The sequence below is a fragment of the Trichomycterus rosablanca genome, chromosome 11, assembly GCF_030014385.1.
Source record: "Trichomycterus rosablanca isolate fTriRos1 chromosome 11, fTriRos1.hap1, whole genome shotgun sequence".
NCBI classification, from domain to species: Eukaryota; Metazoa; Chordata; class Actinopteri; order Siluriformes; family Trichomycteridae; genus Trichomycterus; species Trichomycterus rosablanca.
In genome coordinates, this window is record NC_085998.1 from 39,483,670 (window position 1) to 39,503,773 (window position 20,104).

Sequence of the window (20,104 nt, forward strand, 5' to 3'; positions counted from 1 at the left end):
TTTGTTCCCTGTAGGCAGGTCCAGTTGGTGGCCCTTCTGTCCCTTGGAGTGGGTCTTCCAGCCCCCACAGAGTCTGCCTTTGCCAGTCCTTCCAAGTCTCCTTCCTTCATCACGGTGTATGATCAGTAGTGCTGGTCCTCTCTCCTCATCTTCTCTGGTCGGTTTTACCTTTAATTAAGCAGAGTTAGTAGCACTTATGCTGCTCGAAGTGGGTCTTCCGGCCCACCTTCAAGGGTATCCTCCACCTCATCATCTATATGATACTTAGACAAGTCTGCCAACACCATCTGGATAACTGGTGGATCCTGCCCCCCTCTACTTCCTCTACTCACTACTTCTACTACAAATTTCTCTATTAATACCCTGATACACGGGACACCACAACAACAACATACCACTAAAATTGCCAATCCCACACACACTGACATCACCAAACTCGTAATAACTCCCTTCCATGGTCCAAACATATTTTCTAGCCACTTGACCCATTCATTGTCTATCCCTGAATTTTCCTTCCATTCTCGTGACAAATCCCTCAATCCTTCCAAAGCTCGTGTCACACTACCATCGGGTGCAGTATTATTAGGGATGAAGGTGCAACACGATGAACCCACAATCTGGCAAACTCCACCTTTCTCTGCTAACAACATGTCTAATGCCATTCTATTCTGTATGGTCATAAGTGAAGTCTGGTCTAGCTGGTCTCTCAGTCCCTCAATAGCCTGAACACTGAAATTAACAAATCTCTGCTGATTGTAATAGAGATAGTTTATCCAGTCTACATTCTTATTGATAGTTACCCACCAAAAGAGTGCACTTTCAAACCCTGCAGCAATCTGGTTCCTAGCCTTAAATTCATCTGGGACCCCCCTTGGGACCCCTATACCATCAATCCACACGGTCTTGTCGAAGGATCCGCCAGGTTTGGCCTCTCGGGTGTCTCTTCGATGGCTGTGGTGATTGGTCAGGACGTCCGCGGCATCCTCCACTCCGTGCTGCTTGTAAATCCTGAAAGGCATAATCAGAAAGACCAACGCACACTCCCCAGACCAATTCCCATGCAACCTTCGCCGGATTCTCATATCTCCACACAACCACACTAAATCCGCCCTACTGAATTTTTGTGCATTCAGCTGGCTGCCTGTATAATTCCCATCACTATCCAGGATAATGGTTTCCCTACACCATCCTTCTGAAAAATGTCCCCTGTTTATCGGTCCTGGTTTGTTGCTCCTGAAACAGGTGTAATTGCCTTTATAGGCTTTGATGTTAGTTGGGGTTGGTTCCTGAGTTAATGGGTGGGACATGGATAAGTTCCCACACCCTACTGGCTCAATCTCATTGAACAATGAGAGTAGGCATGTCCAATTTCCTGAAATTACTGGATGAGTGGCCAAATTAGGTTTTGCAGCTGCGCATACAAAACAATCTTTAACATCTATGCTCTTTACTGTAAATCTGACCCATTCTAACCACATATTAGGCTCCTCATACCCAGTTTCCACCGCTAACTGATCGCGCCAGGCCATTATTTCCGTTGTCGCTATGGCAACCGGCTGTGACTTCTGACTACTTTCCCCTAATTCCTCTATCTTGCCAGTTATGTTGTTCGTAACTATGGTTGTCTTTGGTTTTACACACACTATGCCCAATGGGTCCTCGCCTTGCACATCTACTCCTAAGGTAAAATAGTAATTACGTTGGGGACCCCACCCATAGCTAGACAGCTTGGGTAGGGTTAGAAGAACTGTCTTTCCTCGCAACTGAAGTTTTGTGCCGAGATAGGCTCGGGACTTGTCGTCCAAATCTAATGCATGCCCCCTTGATGAACGGACCGTCGGGTCATAATGAAATCTATAATTTGGGTTCGAATGAGTGAACACTGATCCCCAAGTGGGACAGTAGGGTTCTGGCGAGGGATAGGAGGCGCAGCCATAAATATGATGACCCCTCCACCTATTTTCTTCACCACAATCCACTACTCTGCACACATCAAACAACACATTGGTGGATCGGTTGTAATCTATCTCAATCTCGAAGCACTTGGTGGGGATTCTATGGTTTTGCTCAAGGGATCTCTTTGATCTCGACCCTGGAGCAGTTATATTCGCAAAGTCGCACAATTCGGAAAGTCCCAGCAGGTGACACAGTCCTCTGAAAGTTAAACACCTCATGGTTATTACTGGGCTACTCCCGTATCTAAGGTCAAACCTCAATTTGTGTTATACTCACCACCTTGGTTTGTCTACCGCTTTTCCCCTTTTCCTTACTAGTCTGACCCGCCTTAAGCAGAATTAGGAATCACCCTCAAGGATGGGTGCCTGCAGATCCTGTCCAGTCCCTGCGAGGGTTCTGGTCGGAGGTTCAGCACGGACGCAGTGGCTCAGATGATACCAGTTGTTACCTTTGTTTCCTCTTACTCTGACTGCATGTGAAGTGGCTTCAGACACCTCCCAAGGTCCGGTCCACCTCGGCTTATCCCACTTTCTTTTGTGTGCCTTGATCCTGACCCACTGTCCTGGTTCCACCTTAGACAGCAATGGTACTCGTTCCTCTCCTTCTTCCGGTTTCTGGGGAGAGATACTGATAACAAACTTAGTTAAAGCTTCCATGTAATTGTCTACCTCTTCATCCCACAAATCTAACATTTTGCCTACTGCTCTATCTCGTGGCGGACTTGGCATGGGTCGACCAGTCAGCAGCTGGTGAGGTGAGTAATGAGTGTCCCCCCTAGGGGAGCTCCTCATGGACATGAGCACTAATGGTAATGCTTCAACCCAAGTCATCTTGGATTTATAGCAGGCTTTGGCCAATTTAGTCTTGATTGTTTGATTGGCTCTTTCTACAATACCCTGCGAACTCGGATGATAAACTGAGCCAAATTTATGGGTTATACCCAGGGCTTTTTCCACTTCTTGTAGTTGCTTGTTGCTGAAGTGGGTCCCATTATCCGACCTGATTGTTGTAGGTACACCATACCTTGGAATCAATTCTGTCTTAAGCCATTTCACTACAGTTTTGGCATCTTCACGCCTGGCGGGTATGGCTTCCACCCACCTTGTGTATCTGTCGATCATTACCAGTAGGTAACGATAACCCTTCACCACTCTGTCTGGACCCATGTCAGTGTAATCAATACAAATGTCTTTAAAAGGTGCGTCTGGTACTGGAAAGTTTCCGATAGGTAACCTGTAGGTTGGTTTCGGATTATTTTCCTGGCACGCCCCACACTCTCTCACATGCAACTGAACCATGTCTGCTAGATTTGGATGCCACCAATTGGCCCTAAGGTGGTGCAGCATGGTTTTTGTCCCTACATGGGTGGGACCATGGGCTTCGATTAAGAGTAGCTTTAGTACCGCCCCTGGTGCCACTATCTTCCCTTCGTGACTTCTCCAGATTCCGTCTACCTCTTTTGCTCCTTTCAGTAACCAACTGTTCTTTTCATATGCTCCTGCCCTTTCTTGCATCTGTCTAAGGTAAGTGTCCGTAAGTTCCGGCAGACTCGATGTCGTCAGTGCTACCAGCTGTCTTACATAGCCCCCAGCTGCTTTAGCTGCTAAGTCGGCTGCATTGTTTCCCTGGGCTACCTTTGTTTTCAGATTAGAATGTCCTTTACACTTAATTATGGCTACATGCTTTGGTAGGTGCACTGCTGTTAACATCTCCTGTAACTCAGTCATGTGTTTAATAGGGGTGCCCTGTGAGGTGACTAGGCCACGTCGGAGCCACTGAGGTCCATCTACATGTATGGCTGAGTGTGCATAGGCTGAATCAGTGTAGATGTTAACCCTTTTACCAGCTGACAGCTTCAGTGCCTTAGTTACAGCAGTGATTTCTGCCAGCTGGGCGGAAGCTGGTTGCGGTATGATTCCATCCTCTAAGGTCTCAAACTGTCCCTGTTTTTCACCTACCACAGCATATGAGGCTACCAACCCCTCATTGCTCTTGTAGCAGCATCCGTCGCAATACAGGTCCATGTCCCTTTCTCCTAGAGGTTCGGTGCTCAATTCCTCCCTAACCCTTAGCGCTTTACTAGCTACTAATTCACAGATGTGTAACTCATCTTCGTCTACTCTACCAGGAAGTGTGCTGGTCATATTAACCGTTTTTGCAGGTGCAAAGGTGATGCTTGGCTGAAGCAGGGTGTCACTAATCTTTGCCCGCCTAGCATTAGATAGTGTAAACGCAGCTGAGGTCAAGAATGCTACCACCCCATGCGATGTGTTGATTACCAAAGGATGACACATAACAATGTGGGCTGTTTTGTCCACTGCTGTGGCTAATGCTGCCAAATGTTTAGTACATTGTGGTTGTCCCTGTACTACCGGATCCAATTTTGAGCTATGGTATTGGAGAATTTGTCTTTCCCCATTGCTCCCCCCTCTCTGAAAAAGAACAGCATTTACAATGCCTTCTTTTTCAGAGACATCCAGATAAAAAGGTTTAGTGTAGTCAGGGGACTGCAAATGCTCTGCAAGTGCGAGTGCTTGTTTTACTTCTACAAAACTGGCTTCCAGGTTGGTACTCCACTCAATTAGAGCAGTGAGGTTACGTTGACCCAATCTGGTCACTTCAGACCTCAGTGGTGAGGTTAGGCCTGTGTAATTTGGGATGTAATTTCTACTATAGCCTGTCAGACCTAAAAAAGATAACATCTGGCTGACTGTTTTAGGTTTAGAGAAGGCTCGGATAGTTTGTACAACTTTCAAAGTCAATGTGTGTCCCTTTGGAGAAATGCAACGACCTAAGGTGACAACGGGTCGGCAAACCTGTAATTTGGATTTGTTGACTTTATATCCTGATTGTGCTAGCCTACAAAGGACCGTCTGTGTGTCTGTCAGGCAGGTGCGTGAGTCAGTGCAGGCAATAAGTAGGTCGTCTACATACTGAATTAGTGCTGTGTCATTGTCCAGCAATTGGTTAGTCAGCAGCTGGGAAAGATCTTGTTTCAGACACTTGTTAAAAATACCGGGACTGTCCTTGTAACCTTGTGGTAATCTAGTGTAGGTGTAATGTTGTCCCCGATATGAGAAAGCAAAAATATTTGCTAAATGCGATGGTACTGGTATGCAGAAGAAAGCATTGGCTAAGTCAATAACTGTGAAAAACTTGTGCTCAGGGGTCAAGTTCTGTAGTGATCTGTAGGGGTCCGGGACCGGTATGTTTTCAGTGACCAGTCACCTGATTGATCAGTCTCAAGTCATGTACCATCCTGTATTCGTCCTTGTCCGGCTTTTTAACTGGAAGTATGGGTGTGTTCCAATTTGATTGGGTTGGGACTAAGACCCCGGTATCCAATAGGCCTTGTATAGTAGGAGCAATGCCAGTCTCGGCCTCAGCAGAGAGTGGGTATTGTCTTTTATACACGACCTCCGCCTCAGGTTTCAGAGAAATAGGGGCGACATGATGTTTTACGTGCCCTACGTCTATTTTAGAGGTGGTCCATAAAGAAGTAGGGACAGTCCTTAGCATCTGATCATTCAGGTGGTGATCTGTGTGTTCTCGTCCATGGTGACGTGGGAGGGAAACCTGTTCATAATGTACATTGTCCACACACTTACAGTCAATTTTCCAATACTTACTGTCCTGAGTTCGTGACAGGTATGGAACGTCCGTCGGTGCATATGTCAGGGTCTGTGCAAGACATACCAAAGGACCAAGGGATCTAGCTTCAAAACCTTCAGCCAACAGCAAGGAGACATGTGGTGCCTGCGAGATGTCCGGATCCATTCTGAAGTACTCTTTCTGCTCCTGGTTTAGCTGCACCGCTGCTGCTACTCCCTCTGGTCCTAAGAAAATGGCTACACTACACAATTGGTTATTTAATCCTTCCATGTTTTGTTTCCATAGCCATTTCGGCGTTTAAGTCGTCCAACATGGCCAAGTGTACATTTAACTGCCCTCCGGTCACTACCATAGTAGTCCCTTGGGCTTCCGGACGGTGATGTGTGGGTGGAGCAACATCATGTCTGAGTATTGTAGTAGACTGGGTGGGTGGTTCAGTGGAATGTGTACACATGTTAGGGTCATTGTGGTGGTGCAACTCCTTAGGTGTAGTTACCTGCTTAGTAGGATCTGAATGCTCCTCATCTCTTAGCGACATATGCTGGAGAACTTTTAACATATTACTTACATTTTCATATGGAGGAGGGGCCTTAGGTAGGGGTACTGCACCAGAATTCAAAACTGATGGATCAGGGACTGGTAATTTAGGCTGAGGTGCGTCAACGTCTGGAGTCACAAGTCCTTTGCTCATTTCTCTATCTGTCTTGCTTATTACAACTTTCATATGTTGCAAAGCCACCTTAGTTCTAACTAGTTGGTCCTGCAGCTTTGTCAGCTGTCTTCTGTAGGCTAAAGACTTCAGTAGCCCTCCTCGATCTAATTTCTCCTGCTGTGCCCCAACTTCTCCCTGCTGGTGTTCCAAGATTTGTAATCTCTGTGCAGCTGGAGGAACAGGCTCACTTGAAACAGGATACAATCCCCTAGTTACCCATTTATGAAATAATTTTTTTATATTTCTCACCTTCCTTGTCTCTACCTTTTGCTGGTGTGGTGTCTTTGATCCTATTGATAACTACCTGCTGCAATTGTCTTGCTGTTAGATCTCCCATTTTAGGTTAAGTTTACTGTATATATTGCTATCAAAGACCTGAGCCGTCAAAGTCAAACACAAGTGTGATGGACTGTATAAAGTGTCAAGCTAAAAGGCAACACACACCAAGTTATTCACCTGGAGAAGAACTGGTCTTACTCAGAAATGGGGAGTCGCAGATAATGTCAGTCACTCGTGATGTCACTTTAGCTCCGCCCCTTGAGGGTCGTCCAGGGCCCCCAGTGGGATTCCTTCAATTCACTACCAACTACAGAGGGGAGCACATGCAGTATTTCTAAAGTTTAACATCAACACTACAATGGAGGCCTTAAACTTTTGGATCACGTAGACATGTGTTCCTAACTTCACAACCCCCACACATTAGAACAAAGAAACAATAGAACAATCTCTCAACAATACATGCACCAACCCACCCAGCAAATCTCTTATCACAATCAACAAGCACTGTGTTATTCTCAAATAATTTTAATCTTATTCATTTACATTACATTTTCAGCATTTAGCAGACGCTTTTATCCAAAGCGACTTACACAATGACCTGAACACGATGAGCAATTGAGGGTTAAGGGCCTTGCTCAGGGACCCAACAGTGGCAACCCGGTGGTGGCAGGGGCCTGAACCGACAACCTTCTGCTTACTAGCCCAGTACCTCAACCACTGAACTATCACTGGCCCCTATTCACTATAACAACCCTGATTAAGGAGATTTTCCTTAATTACTTGTGAAAATGTTTTACTCTTTTCAGTTGTGAGGGATAATACTTTTCACAAATGGATAAAATCTACTCTAAGTGCCCCCCCTTCCTAGTTTAAAAATTAAAACCTATTGTTCGGATACAATATGCCAGGGCTTGCAAGTCAATGGATTCTTCCAGACGCCACCTACCTTAAAACACACTTAATAAGGTACCATATCATATACTTCTCAACTCATAGTTTATAAAATTAAATTAAATTATAAAATTATCTACAACAACTTACACACCCCAGGCATACGAAGACAAAATAGCCCATGGACAAGAGATACGGCAAGCTGCGCACATAGAGCCAAAATGGCGCCGACGAACAAAAGAAAACACGCGGCGCATCCAGAGCCAAAATGGCGCCGACGAACAAAAGAAAACACGTTGCGCATCCAGAGCCAAAATGGCGCCGACGAACAAAAGAAAACACGCTGCGCATCCAGAGCCAAAATGGCCGACAGGCAGAAAACAACACGTGGGCAAGATGGCCGACAAACAAAAGGTAACACACAGACAAGATGGCCGTCAGACCAAAATAACACAACGCACACACACGGTTTCACCCGCGGTTCGCAGACAAATATACACAGAGATTTACTGACAAACAAAACTCCTGATGTACTATTTTCGAACCGAATTTAGAATTTAGAATAATCAAATTACTTGAGCCCCGTTACCAAAACAGACAGGCTCTTTAAAATTTAAAACACTCAAATCAGGCGAGTCCCGTTACCAAAACAGACAGACTCTTTAAAATTCAGAACGCTCAAATCAGGCGAGTCCCGTTACCAAAACAGACAGACTCTTTCAAGATTTGTGACACTCGAATTAATCGAATCCCGTTACCAAAACAGACAGATTCGTTAAAATTTAGAACGCTCAAATCAGGCGAGTCCCGTTACCAAAACAGACAGACTCTTTCAAGATTTGTGACACTCGAATTAATCGAATCCCGTTACCAAAACAGACAGATTCGTTAAAATTTTGAACGGTCAAATCAGGCGAGTCCCGTTACCAAAACAGACAGACTCTCCTTCCACTCCGATAGTGTCCCGGGCTCCGACCCAGCCGAACACAATGGCGCCCTGTACAGTTTATTTAGACCGGTCTGGTTTAAACTCAGCAATCAGGAAACATAAAATTTTTAGCTCCAGCATATATTCACAGTTTTAAACTATCTAATGATACTTTAGTAATTTAATCAGACACTTACGGATTCTCAGATTCAATTTCACACTCACTACGCTAAATAATAAGTGCAGCTAATCTATACAGAGAACGTCTGTTTACCTTGTGTAGGCGCGCCTTGTAGTGAGTACAAAAGATTTCCAGAATCCAGGTCTTAGCTCAGTCAGCTGAATCAATTTGATGCTATTTCAGGCCTCTTCGAGCCATCCTCTGCTACCATCTGTTACGACGAATCTTTTTGTCGAGAGGCTCTGAAGAAGCAGTCGGAGAATCCAGAAAGTACTCTTCAAAAACACTTTATTAAGTGAAAGAAATGATCTGTGAATATATGTCAGAGCTAAGCCGATCGGCGTTCCTTTTCTCCTGCAATCAAGATGATCGCCAGCCAAAAAGACCCCGTGCGTCTGAGCGCGCGGTTTTTTAAACTAATCTAGGCTCCTCCTCCTTCACTGCTGGTGGAGCCAATGAAATGTGCTAAAAAGCTCAGGCTCCGCCTCCCCCCCTCGGAGGGACCCTACCAAGAGATCATGGTAGGCGCCATTTTGAACAAAGGGCCACGTGGGAAAATGCCGTAAAACTTCCCATATTGAATTTACGTTTTTTATGTTCCGAAAATCCTAACACTAAACCTAAATATCTTTTCTTTTAACTATATTATTTTTCTCACAGAGCGACCGTCATCATACCATCTCAGTGTTCAAACAATCAAAATGGCGGGTCGTAACTCACTTACAAATAATACTTTTAATAAAGAAATCGAACTGATGCTGAAAGTAGCAGAAAAGTTATAGATTTATTGAGGATTACACGTGAATACACAACAGGGAACAACTTACTCATAGTGCTTACAAGTTCTCTATTTATACATAAGTGTGGGCTTTATTTGGGTAAATCTAGCCCTATGGCACACATATCTGGGGCCCTTTTCACATCTTATTAAGCTTAAACATTCACATATATACTATAGAATAATGAAACATGTGGGAATTGCTTCACACGGGCCTTCATCCTCTACTGAGAAAAACTTACCAAATATTATAAAAAGAGAGAAAGGTATACTTCAATTATATTGATGAAACTACCAGAAATGCCTTTATGTTTACAATGCACTTATATTCCTACATCTTTATATTAAACTTCTCCACAAAAGACTCAGCACTGTATTGATCTACAAACACACTAATATAGTGCAGAGTCCAGACGCTGCTAGTGTAGTTGCCAATCATGGCGGTGAATGGACTTTGTGCTTCTTGTTTTCTGGTGAAGCAGTGAATGTTAAACACCCCGTTAGAGTTTCAGTTTTTGCTCATTAGTCTATAACATTATCCCAAAAGACTTGAGGATAGAAGTGTTTTACACAAAATGTGAGACTAGTGTTTTAGTTCCTAGTTGGCACTTGTTTTCACCTTGAAACTTCTCCATAAATTTTTATTTTAAACTCATATTAATGATGTAATTACTTAAGTTGCCATTTTTAAGGCATGTAAGAGCTGCTTTGTTCATCTGTTTATCACATAACCAAGAGGCAATAACTGTTGATTCATGAAGGGTCTAGATGTGTTGGATAACTTTTTTTCTTTTAATAAATAAAATGATTATTTCACTAACCATTGTTGATTCTAATTTTCTCATGGTTATTCATTATTGTTCGTTTTCTTGGGCCGTCTGTGTCCTTAAATAAAGATTTTAAGTGATCATATTTCAATAAAGGCTGCTGCTGCTTTGTGTACATGAATTTAAAAAGTAATTTCAGTTAATTATTGTTATATTAAGACATCTTAGAGTTTTGTAATAGTTTTAAAACACCACATCTTATTAAAAATGTTATCTATTCATAAATAGGCTGAAATATGGAGAAAGTGTGCTTTCAATTCACATTATAAAACATGTATGAAAGATGTTATAACAGTAAAATGTAAAATGTATTAATAGGTTCAGATCTTACATTTACATTATAGTAATTTTAGTAATTCAATGTGTATTAAATGAATATTTGCTCCGTTAAAAGCTCATTTTCCCATCAGTTGTTTTTTGGTGTTCTTCTCAGGTTTCAGGATGATTATGTAACATTTAGGAAGAAAAATACAGAACAGCAAACCAAAACTTGAGGCCAGAATAGCAAAAATCTCCACAGCGACAGTAAATTTACCAGGTGAACTGACATACGCTGGAATAAAAGTGATCCAAACTGCACAGAATATCAACATGCTGAAGGTGATAAATTTAGCTTCATTAAAATTATCAGGAAGTTTTCTAGCTAAAAAAGCCAAAACAAAACACAGAAGAGCCAAAATCCCGATATAACCCAGAACAGCCCAGAAACCCACAGCTGATCCTAAGTTACATTCCAGAATGATCTTTTCTTTGTAATGCTTGAGATTTTTAAATGGGTACGGAGGAGATATTATTAACCAAAGAACACAAATAATGACCTGTATTAAAGTAAAAGCAAGAACACTGAGTCTCTGCTGTGGAGGCCCAAACCATTTCATGATGTTACTGCCCGGAAGTGTCGCTCTGAACGCCATCAACACCACTATTGTTTTACCCAGAACACAGGAGATGCAGAGGACGAAGGTGATCCCGAACGCTGTGTGGCGCAGCATGCAGGACCACTCCGAGGGTCGATTGATGAAAGTAAGTGAACAGAGGAAACACAGAGTCAGAGAGAAGAGCAGCAGGAAGCTCAGCTCAGAGTTGTTGGCCTTGACTATCGGTGTATTTCTATATCTAAGGAAAATCGTTGCTATTATCAGTGTCATACATGCACCAGTTATAGAAACAGCAGTTAACAAAATTCCCATCGTTTCCTCATTAGATAAAAATTCAATTTCCTTCTTTACACATTTATCTTTGTTTGGATTTGACCAGTAATCTTGCTGGCACTGCTCACATTCAACAGAATCTGTTATGAAGGGACAAAGAAGTTACAGTTAACAGTAACAGTTACATACTCAACAACAACGAGACATAATTCTGTACTATTCTATCAGATATATAGAATGAATACATTATATACCTGTCATGTTGCTGATTTCCCCTGCAGCACATGGAATGCAGTCAAAGCAGCAGATCGGTTTTCCTTTTTGCACAGCCTTTCTCGTTCCTGGTGGGCAACTTTCACTGCATACAGATGTTGGTACCTGTACCCAATATAACAGGGTTTTTACCCATTTATTTAATTAATTATTATTTAAACATAACAACAGATAAAATGTAAAAGTAGCTATACTTTGTAAGAATGATATATATGAAGAAAAACCCTCTAAACTTACCTGATTGCTGTATTTTGCCCACACAATAGAGGCCATGTTTACTGTTAAACGGTCATGAATAGGAAAAGACGAATCATACAGTCCAACAGTAACAAATTCATGTTGGTGCTCTTTACTTGTTTGCCAGTTTATTATTTCATACTTTCCTGGGGGGTCACCGTTTTTATCAAAATAAACTTCTTCACCATCTTTGGTTTTGAATCGAACCTTTTTGAGTTGCTCCAGAAACTAAGAAAATAAAACAAAGATTCATTAATCATGGCTGGTTACCTGAAGTACTAAAGTTTAGAACAGTGTCTGAGCATCTTACTGTGAGAAGATCGGGTTGGTTCTTAGAGGCACAGGTTTGTTGACAATTAAGAAGGTCATGCAGGGTATGGGCAATGGCATAAACTCCTTTATACACATTACTGAAAATGGGCATCAGGGTCATGTCAGTATAAGTGTTTTTGATCTCAGACAGTTTCTCTTCTCCTGTGCACAAAGGTAATTCTTTTGAATCGATCTGCTTTGTGTATGTACACCCAAACAAAGCTTCCCAGAATATAGTAAAAATGGCACTGCCTACAGATTTGAGTGGTTTTATATCTAAAATAAAGTCCTGCAGACCGGTTACTGTTGTTTTGGGAATAGCCAGGCCTATGGCTCCTTGTAGCACATTGTGTATGTCCATTCTAGCCAGTCCTGTATCAGAGATCCAGCCTTCAGTTCCGACCCACTGGTAACCAGTGATGTTGTGTTCAGCAAACAAGTGTATCAAAATCTGCAGATCCCATTCAGCAATAAATCCCACGATTACTCGAGAAGTGGAGCTTTTGATTGTTTTAACAATTCTCATCACTTTTTCTTGTGAGTAGGTTCTGAAATATGGAAGAGAATATTCCAAACATATTCCCAACTGCTCAGCCACTTTAGTAAATGCAGCCATCCCATTGTTACCATAGTCATCATCTCTTCTTATTGCTCCAACCCAGGTCCAGTTAAAGTGCTTGACCATCTCTGCCAGTGCTCTGCTCTGATGGTAATCACTGGGAATAGTGCGCAGAAATGAGGGATATTTGCTCTTGTCACTGAGACACTCACAGGTAGAATAGTGACTGATCTAAAATTGGATTGACACACATTAGAATTAATATTCACACATGATTTTTACAATATTACACATTAAACCACAGTCATGAAACACATTTTTACACGTAATTAACATGGTTGTGTTGTCATGTTCATAAAAACCTACAAAAATTCTTACTAAAGGCATACTGAAGGGTCCGATACTCTTTGCTATAGCCATGGATATTGATGAGAATTCTTCTCCCATTATGGCTTGAACCTTTGCTGACTTTGTACATGGCTCATCTAAAACTGATTTCTTATTCCCATTAATCAATGCCATTGCTGCTTTAACACCCAGTGCTGTAGAAGTACAGGTGTCATAGATCTCGTAGCCCAGTGAGACTCCAGGCAGCAAAGACGAACTGTTGTTGATCTCCTCAATTGCAAAGATCAAGGACTGTGAATATTGAAAAGCTTTGAATTCCAGACTGGTAGAAAATAAACAAATATACAGATGCATTATTGTAGAAGAAGATTTAGGGGCAACATTTGCATAATTAAAAACAATAATATCCTGACACATTTTTAAATGCTATTTCTTTTACTTATGCTGCTTACCTCATGCAGTTTATTGAAGGTGGTACAATAGTATAGGTCATGTCTGTGATCTCCCAGCCACCATGGAAGGGTAAAATTGCTCCCACTATGATATCCCCATCCTTCCACAGCTGTGGGTACACAGGTTCTCCCAGCAAGCTGCAAATAGTCTCATTAGCTTTAGAAAAATTGATAATGGCTATTACCACATGCAAAAGAGTGAAGACAGACTCCATCTACCTACAGCACGCTAAAGTGTAGGTTATTATCAAGAGCATGTACTAAGACCTGTCTGATGTGGTATTGTGGTATTTATACCTTTAGATATGCTAATTCTCTATGGCAAATTCACACTCGAGGGCTTTTGTCAGTGGAGGTGTGACTTTTACATCTGCAAAAATAGACTTTTATATTTACCATGTTTTACTGTTCACTGAGTAGAACACAATAAAGTGCAGTAATGTTTTCTAACAATGTTTTTATCATCAAATTTATTTTGTTGACTTTTTACAAACATCTATAATGTATTCTGTATTTTCACATATTTTATCAGGGTCTTTATAACCCACCTGTTTGCTGTTATAAGAAAACATTCTAAATCTATGTGGCGTCTGAACGTGCAAATTTTCATTTGAGGCTTTAAAACTAGACAGTATAAATATCGAAATTATGCTTTTTAAATAAAGCAAATCCTATTTTACTAACAACGTAAGTTATTATAAGTCTTATTTAAAACATTGGCTTACTGCCTTTAATGGATTTACTTTGGTGATACTAACCACAACCATAGATTTTTTCGTCAGACCTTAAAATCCAATGAATTAAGAAAAATAAATGCTATTTATTTCTGATAGTTCTACTGTGCCATGTTCTGCTTGGCGCTGCCAACCCAGCTACAACTGAACCCTCTCAGGTCACACTTCAGTGACCCAGACACCAGATAGGCCAAACACAACACAGTGATACCAAAGAAAAGGTGCAGGGAGAGAAGCTGGCATTATTACTTGCAAAAATGCAAAAAAGGAGAAGAAACCCCTACACTTCAGCAGTACTTCAGTAACTGGTACTGTGAAGAACCAGCCATGGTGACACTGGCTGACTGGAAGGCCTCATTATCCCGCATTATTACATTATTAAGCCGGTGAGCGTTATGGAGAGCACAGCATTAAAGAGTTGTTTGATACGAAGCGATTCAGTAAAGAGAGTTGACTCTTCAATAGTTTCTGAGGATTTTATGAACATGTTTTTATGTTATATATATTTTATTAGTTAAATGGAACGTCATCAGCACTCGGATCCCCCGACAATATATTTCATGTTAACAATAAGAACTTTTTACAGAGAACGAGCTTCATTATACCGGTTCAGTCTTCATGCAATTAGAGATTCGGCACAATGAACCGAGTCCAGGTGCTGCGAGTTTAGATAACGAGCACGGCAGTGACTGGTCTGTGCGGTACTTACTTTTAACCTTAAAGTGTACTTATTTGTACAAAAATAATGCATTTATTTGATTGTGGGTAAGATAAAAACATTACTTGTATGGTGTAAAACGTTATATAGTTTAACTTTGTGGGATTGCTTTTTAATTGTCCGATAGTTTCCATGATTGTTGCTGTTTATTTTCTGTGTGAGTTGTTTGTCGCCAACCGATTCACTAAAGGGAGTCGACTCTCCGATTGACTCATGACGACTTTATGAACGGGTTTTGTGTTTTAAAGAATTTATTAGTAAAATGGACGGTGAGCAGCTCTCAGATCCTCCCGACAACACTTCTCACCTTCACACTAACTTTAAACCTAAACTTAAATATCTTTTCTTTTAACTATATTATTTTTCTCACAGAGCGACCGTCATCATACCATCTCAGTGTTCAAACAATCAAAATGGCGGGTCGTAACTCACTTACAAATAATACTTTTAATAAAGAAATCGAACTGATGCTGAAAGTAGCAGAAAAGTTATAGATTTATTGAGGATTACACGTGAATACACAACAGGCAACAACTTACTCATATTGCTTACAAGTTCTCTATTTATACACAAGTGTGGGCTTTATTTGGGTAAATCTAGCCCTATGGCACACATATCTGGGGCCCTTTTCACATCTTATTAAGCTTAAACATTCACATATATACTATAGAATAATGAAACATGTGGGAATTGCTTCACACGGGCCTTCATCCTCTACTGAGAAAAACTTACCAAATATTATAAAAAGAGAGAAAGGTATACTTCAATTATATTGATGAAACTACCAGAAATGCCTTTATGTTTACAATGCACTTATATTCCTACATCTTTATATTAAACTTCTCCACAAAAGACACAGCACTGTATTGAATGATTTATGGACTAACCAAGGGGCAATTACTGTTGTTTAATAAAGAGTGTAAATGTGTTGGATAACTTTTCTCTTTTAATAAATTAAGTGATTATTTTATTTTTCAATGTTTATTAAATAAATAATGAAAAGCTTATTTTCCCATCAGTTGTTTTTTGGTGTTCTTCTCAGGTTTCAGGATGATTATAAAACATTTAGGAAGAAAAATACAGAACAGCAAACCAAAACTTGAGGCCAGAATAGCAAAAATCTCCACAGCTACAGTAAATTTACCAGGTGAACTGACATACGCTGGAATAAAAGTGATCCAAACTGCACAGAATATCAACATGCTGAAGGTGATAAATTTAGCTTCATTAAAATTATCAGGAAGTTTTCTAGCTAAAAAAGCCAAAACAAAACACAGAAGAGCCAAAATCCCGATATAACCCAGAACAGCCCAGAAACCCACAGCTGACCCCAAGTTACATTCCAGAATTATCTTTTCTTTGTAATGATTGAGATTTTTAAACGGGTACGGAGGAGATATTATTAACCAAAGAACACAAATAATGACCTGTATTAAAGTAAAAGCAAGAACACTGAGTCTCTGCTGTGGAGGCCCAAACCATTTCATGACGTTACTGCCCGGAAGTGTCGCTCTGAACGCCATCAACACCACTATTGTTTTACCCAGAACACAGGAGATGCAGAGGACGAAGGTGATCCCGAACGCTGTGTGGCGCAGCATGCAGGACCACTCCGAGGGTCGATTGATGAAAGTAAGTGAACAGAGGAAACACAGAGTCAGAGAGAAGAGCAGCAGGAAGCTCAGCTCAGAGTTGTTGGCCTTGACTATCGCTGTATTTCTAAATCTAAGAAAAATCGTTGCTATATTCAGTGTCATACATGCACCAGTTATAGAAACAGCAGTTAACAAAATTCCCATCGTTTCCTCATTAGATAAAAATTCAATTTCCTTCTTTACACATTTATCTTTGTTTGGATTTGACCAGTAATCTTGCTGGCACTGCTCACATTCAACAGAATCTGTTATGAAGGGACAAAGAAGTTACAGTTAACAGTAACAGTTACATACTCAGAACGACAATTAAACATAATTCTATACTATTCTATCAGATATATAGAATGAATACATTATATACCTGTCATGTTGCTGATTTCCCCTGCAGCACATGGAATGCAGTCAAAGCAGCAGATCGGTTTTCCTTTTTGCACAGCCTTTCTCGTTCCTGGTGGGCAACTTTCACTGCATACAGATGTTGGTACCTGTACCCAATATAACAGGGTTTTTACCCATTTATTGAAGTAAATATTATTTAAACAAAACAATAGATAAAATGTAAAAGTAGCTATACTTTGTAAGAATGATATATTTGAAGAAAAACCCTCTGAACTTACCTGATTGCTGTATTTTGCCCACACAATAGAGGCCATGTTTACTGTTAAACGGTCATGAATAGGAAAAGACGAATCATACAGTCCAACAGTAACAAATTCATGTTGGTGCTCTTTACTTGTTTGCCAGTTTATTATTTCATACTTTCCTGGGGGGTCACCGTTTTTATCAAAATAAACTTCTTCACCATCTTTGGTTTTGAATCGAACCTTTTTGAGTTGCTCCAGAAACTAAGAAAATAAAACAAAGATTCATTAATCATGGCTGGTTACCTGAAGTACTAAAGTTTAGAACAGTGTCTGAGCATCTTACTGTGAGAAGATCGGGTTGGTTCTTAGAGGCACAGGTTTGTTGGCAATTAAGAAGGTCATGCAGGGTATGGGCAATGGCATAAACTCCTTTATACACATTACTGAAAATGGGCATCAGGGTCATGTCAGTATAAGTGTTTTTGATCTCAGACAGTTTCTCTTCTCCTGTGCACAAAGGTAATTCTTTTGAATCGATCTGCTTTGTGTATGTACACCCAAACAGAGCTTCCCAGAATTTAGTAAAAATGGCACTGCCTACAGATTTGAGTGGTTTTATATCTAAAATAAAGTCCTGCAGACCGGTTACTGTTGTTTTGGGAATAGCCAGGCCTATGGCTCCTTGTAGCACATTGTGTATGTCCATTGTAGCCAGTCCTGTATCTAAGATCCAGCCTTCAGTTCCGACCCACTGGTAACCAGTGATTTTGTGTTCAGCAAACACATGTATCAACATCTGCAGGTCCCAGTGAGAAAGAAATCCCACGATTACTCGAGAAGTGCAGCTTTTGATTGTTTCAACAATTCTCATCACTTTTTCTTGTGAGTAGGTTCCAAGATATGGAAGAGAATATTCCAAACATATTCCCAACTGCTCAGCCACTTTAGTAAATGCAGCCATCCCATTGTTACCATAGTCATCATCTCTTCTTATTGCTCCAACCCAGGTCCAGTTAAAGTGCTTGACCATCTCTGCCAGTGCTCTGCTCTGATGGTAATCACTGGGAATAGTGCGCAGAAATGAGGGATATTTGCTCTTGTCACTGAGACACTCACAGGTAGAATAGTGACTGATCTAAAATTGGATTGACACACATTAGAATTAATATTCACACATGATTTTTACAATATTACACATTAAACCACAGTCATGAAACACATTTTTACACGTAATTAACATAGTTGTGTTGTCATGTTCATAAAAACCTAAAAAAATTCTTACTAAAGGCATACTGAAGGGTCCAATACTCTTTGCTACAGCCATGGATATTGATGAGAATAATTCTCCAATTATGGCTTGAACCTTTGCTGACTTTGTACATGGCTCATCTAAAACTGATTTCTTATTCCCGTTAATCAATGCCATTGCTGCTTTAACACCCAATGCTGTAGAAGTACAGGTGTCATAGATCTCGTAACCCAGTGAGACTCCAGGCAGCAAAGACGAACTGTTGTTGATCTCCTCAATTGCAAAGATCAAGGACTGTGAATACTGGAAAGCTCTGGAACTCAGACTGGTAAAAAAATAAACACATATACAAATGCATCATTTAAGAAGAAGATTTAAAAGCAACATTTGAATAATTAACAACAATAATATACCTGATACATTTTTACCTGATTACTTTTACTTATGCTGCTTACCTCATGCAGTTTATTGAAGGTGGTACAATAGTATAGGTCATGTCTGTGATCTCCCAGCCACCATGGAAGGGAAAAATTGCTCCCACTATGATATCCCCATCCTTCCACAGCTGTGGGTACACAGGTTCTCCCAGCAAGCTGCAAATAGTCTCATTAGCTTTAGAAAAATTGATAATGGCTATTACCACATGCAAAAGAGTGAAGACAGACTCCATCTACCTACAGCACGCTAAAGTGTAGGTTATTATCAAGAGCATGTACTAAGACCTGTCTGATGTGGTATTGTGGTATTTATACCTTTAGATATGCTAATTATCTAGAGCAAATTTACACTCGAGGGCTTTTGTCAATGGAGGTGTGACTTTTACATCTGCAAAAATAGACTTTGATATTTACCATGTTTTACTGTTCACTGAGTAGAACACAATAAAGTGCAGTAATGTTTTCTAACAATGTTTTTATCATCAAATTTATTTTGTTGACTTTTTACAAACATCTATAATGTATTCTGTATTTTCACATACAGTATTTTATCAGGGTCTTTATAACCCACCTGTTTGCTGTTATAAGAAAACATTCTAAATCTATGTGGCGTCTGAACGTACAGATTTTCATTTGAGGCTTTATAACTAGACAGTATAAATAAACCTATTTTACTAACAACTTAAGTAACTGTAAGTCTTATTAAAAATGCAATTTATTTCTGATAGTTTTACTGTGGCATATTCTGCACTTCAGTGACCCAGACGCCAGAGAGGCCAAACACAACACTGTGGTACCAAAGAAAAGATGCAGGGAGAGAAGGCTGGCATTATTACTCGCAAGAAATGCAAAAAAAGGAGAAGAAACCCAGTAACCAGTAACTGGTACTGTGAAGAACCAGCCATGGTGACACTGGCTGACTGGAAGGCCTCATTGTCTGCATGAGGTTATGGAAAAAAGCTACTAAATGAAACTCCCAACACACACAAAGACCACTTTTTTTATTTATTATTAATTCATTTATTTATTTTAGTTGTACATTTATATAGTATATACAGATTTATTAATTTGTTTATTTACATACATGTATCATATTGTATATCTATTTTAGCATACATTTAGAGATGTTAAATTTATATATACTTAATAAGTTAATATACAACATAGAAATACATTTATAATTAAAATGTTTACATTATACTTGCGTAAATTGTGATTTTATAATATAATC

The 20,104-nt window shown here is 40.3% G+C and overlaps 2 protein-coding genes across 2 annotated transcripts; both read right to left on the reverse strand.

Moving 5' to 3' along the window:
• Window positions 1-10,559: 10,559 nt before the first annotated feature.
• On the reverse strand, window positions 10,560-13,711 carry LOC134323424 (extracellular calcium-sensing receptor-like). The gene is made up of 6 exons (XM_063004952.1): window positions 13,497-13,711; window positions 13,075-13,366; window positions 12,136-12,927; window positions 11,826-12,053; window positions 11,570-11,693; window positions 10,560-11,455 (listed from the first exon to the last, which is right to left on the reverse strand). The coding sequence occupies exons 1-6, from the start codon at window positions 13,709-13,711 to the stop codon at window positions 10,560-10,562; spliced, it is 2,547 nt and encodes an 848-aa protein (XP_062861022.1).
• Window positions 13,712-15,952: 2,241 nt separating this feature from the next.
• Window positions 15,953-19,106, reverse strand: LOC134323425 (extracellular calcium-sensing receptor-like). The gene is made up of 6 exons (XM_063004953.1): window positions 18,892-19,106; window positions 18,470-18,761; window positions 17,531-18,322; window positions 17,221-17,448; window positions 16,965-17,088; window positions 15,953-16,848 (listed from the first exon to the last, which is right to left on the reverse strand). Exons 1-6 carry the CDS (start codon window positions 19,104-19,106, stop codon window positions 15,953-15,955), a joined length of 2,547 nt encoding a protein of 848 aa, XP_062861023.1.
• Window positions 19,107-20,104: the final 998 nt, after the last annotated feature.

Coding starts and splice junctions, on each gene's coding strand:
- LOC134323425 (XM_063004953.1), bottom strand. CDS start 19,106: ATGGAGTCTGTCTTCACTCTTTTGCATGTGGTAATAGCCATTATCAAT. Junction 18,323..18,469: donor GACCCTTCAGTATGCCTTTA/GTAAGAATTTTT, acceptor ATCCAATTTTAG/ATCAGTCACTATTCTACCTG. Junction 17,449..17,530: donor ACCAACCCGATCTTCTCACA/GTAAGATGCTCA, acceptor TTATTTTCTTAG/TTTCTGGAGCAACTCAAAAA.
- LOC134323424 (XM_063004952.1), bottom strand. CDS start 13,711: ATGGAGTCTGTCTTCACTCTTTTGCATGTGGTAATAGCCATTATCAAT. Junction 12,928..13,074: donor GACCCTTCAGTATGCCTTTA/GTAAGAATTTTT, acceptor ATCCAATTTTAG/ATCAGTCACTATTCTACCTG. Junction 11,694..11,825: donor GGGCAAAATACAGCAATCAG/GTAAGTTTAGAG, acceptor TATTGGGTACAG/GTACCAACATCTGTATGCAG.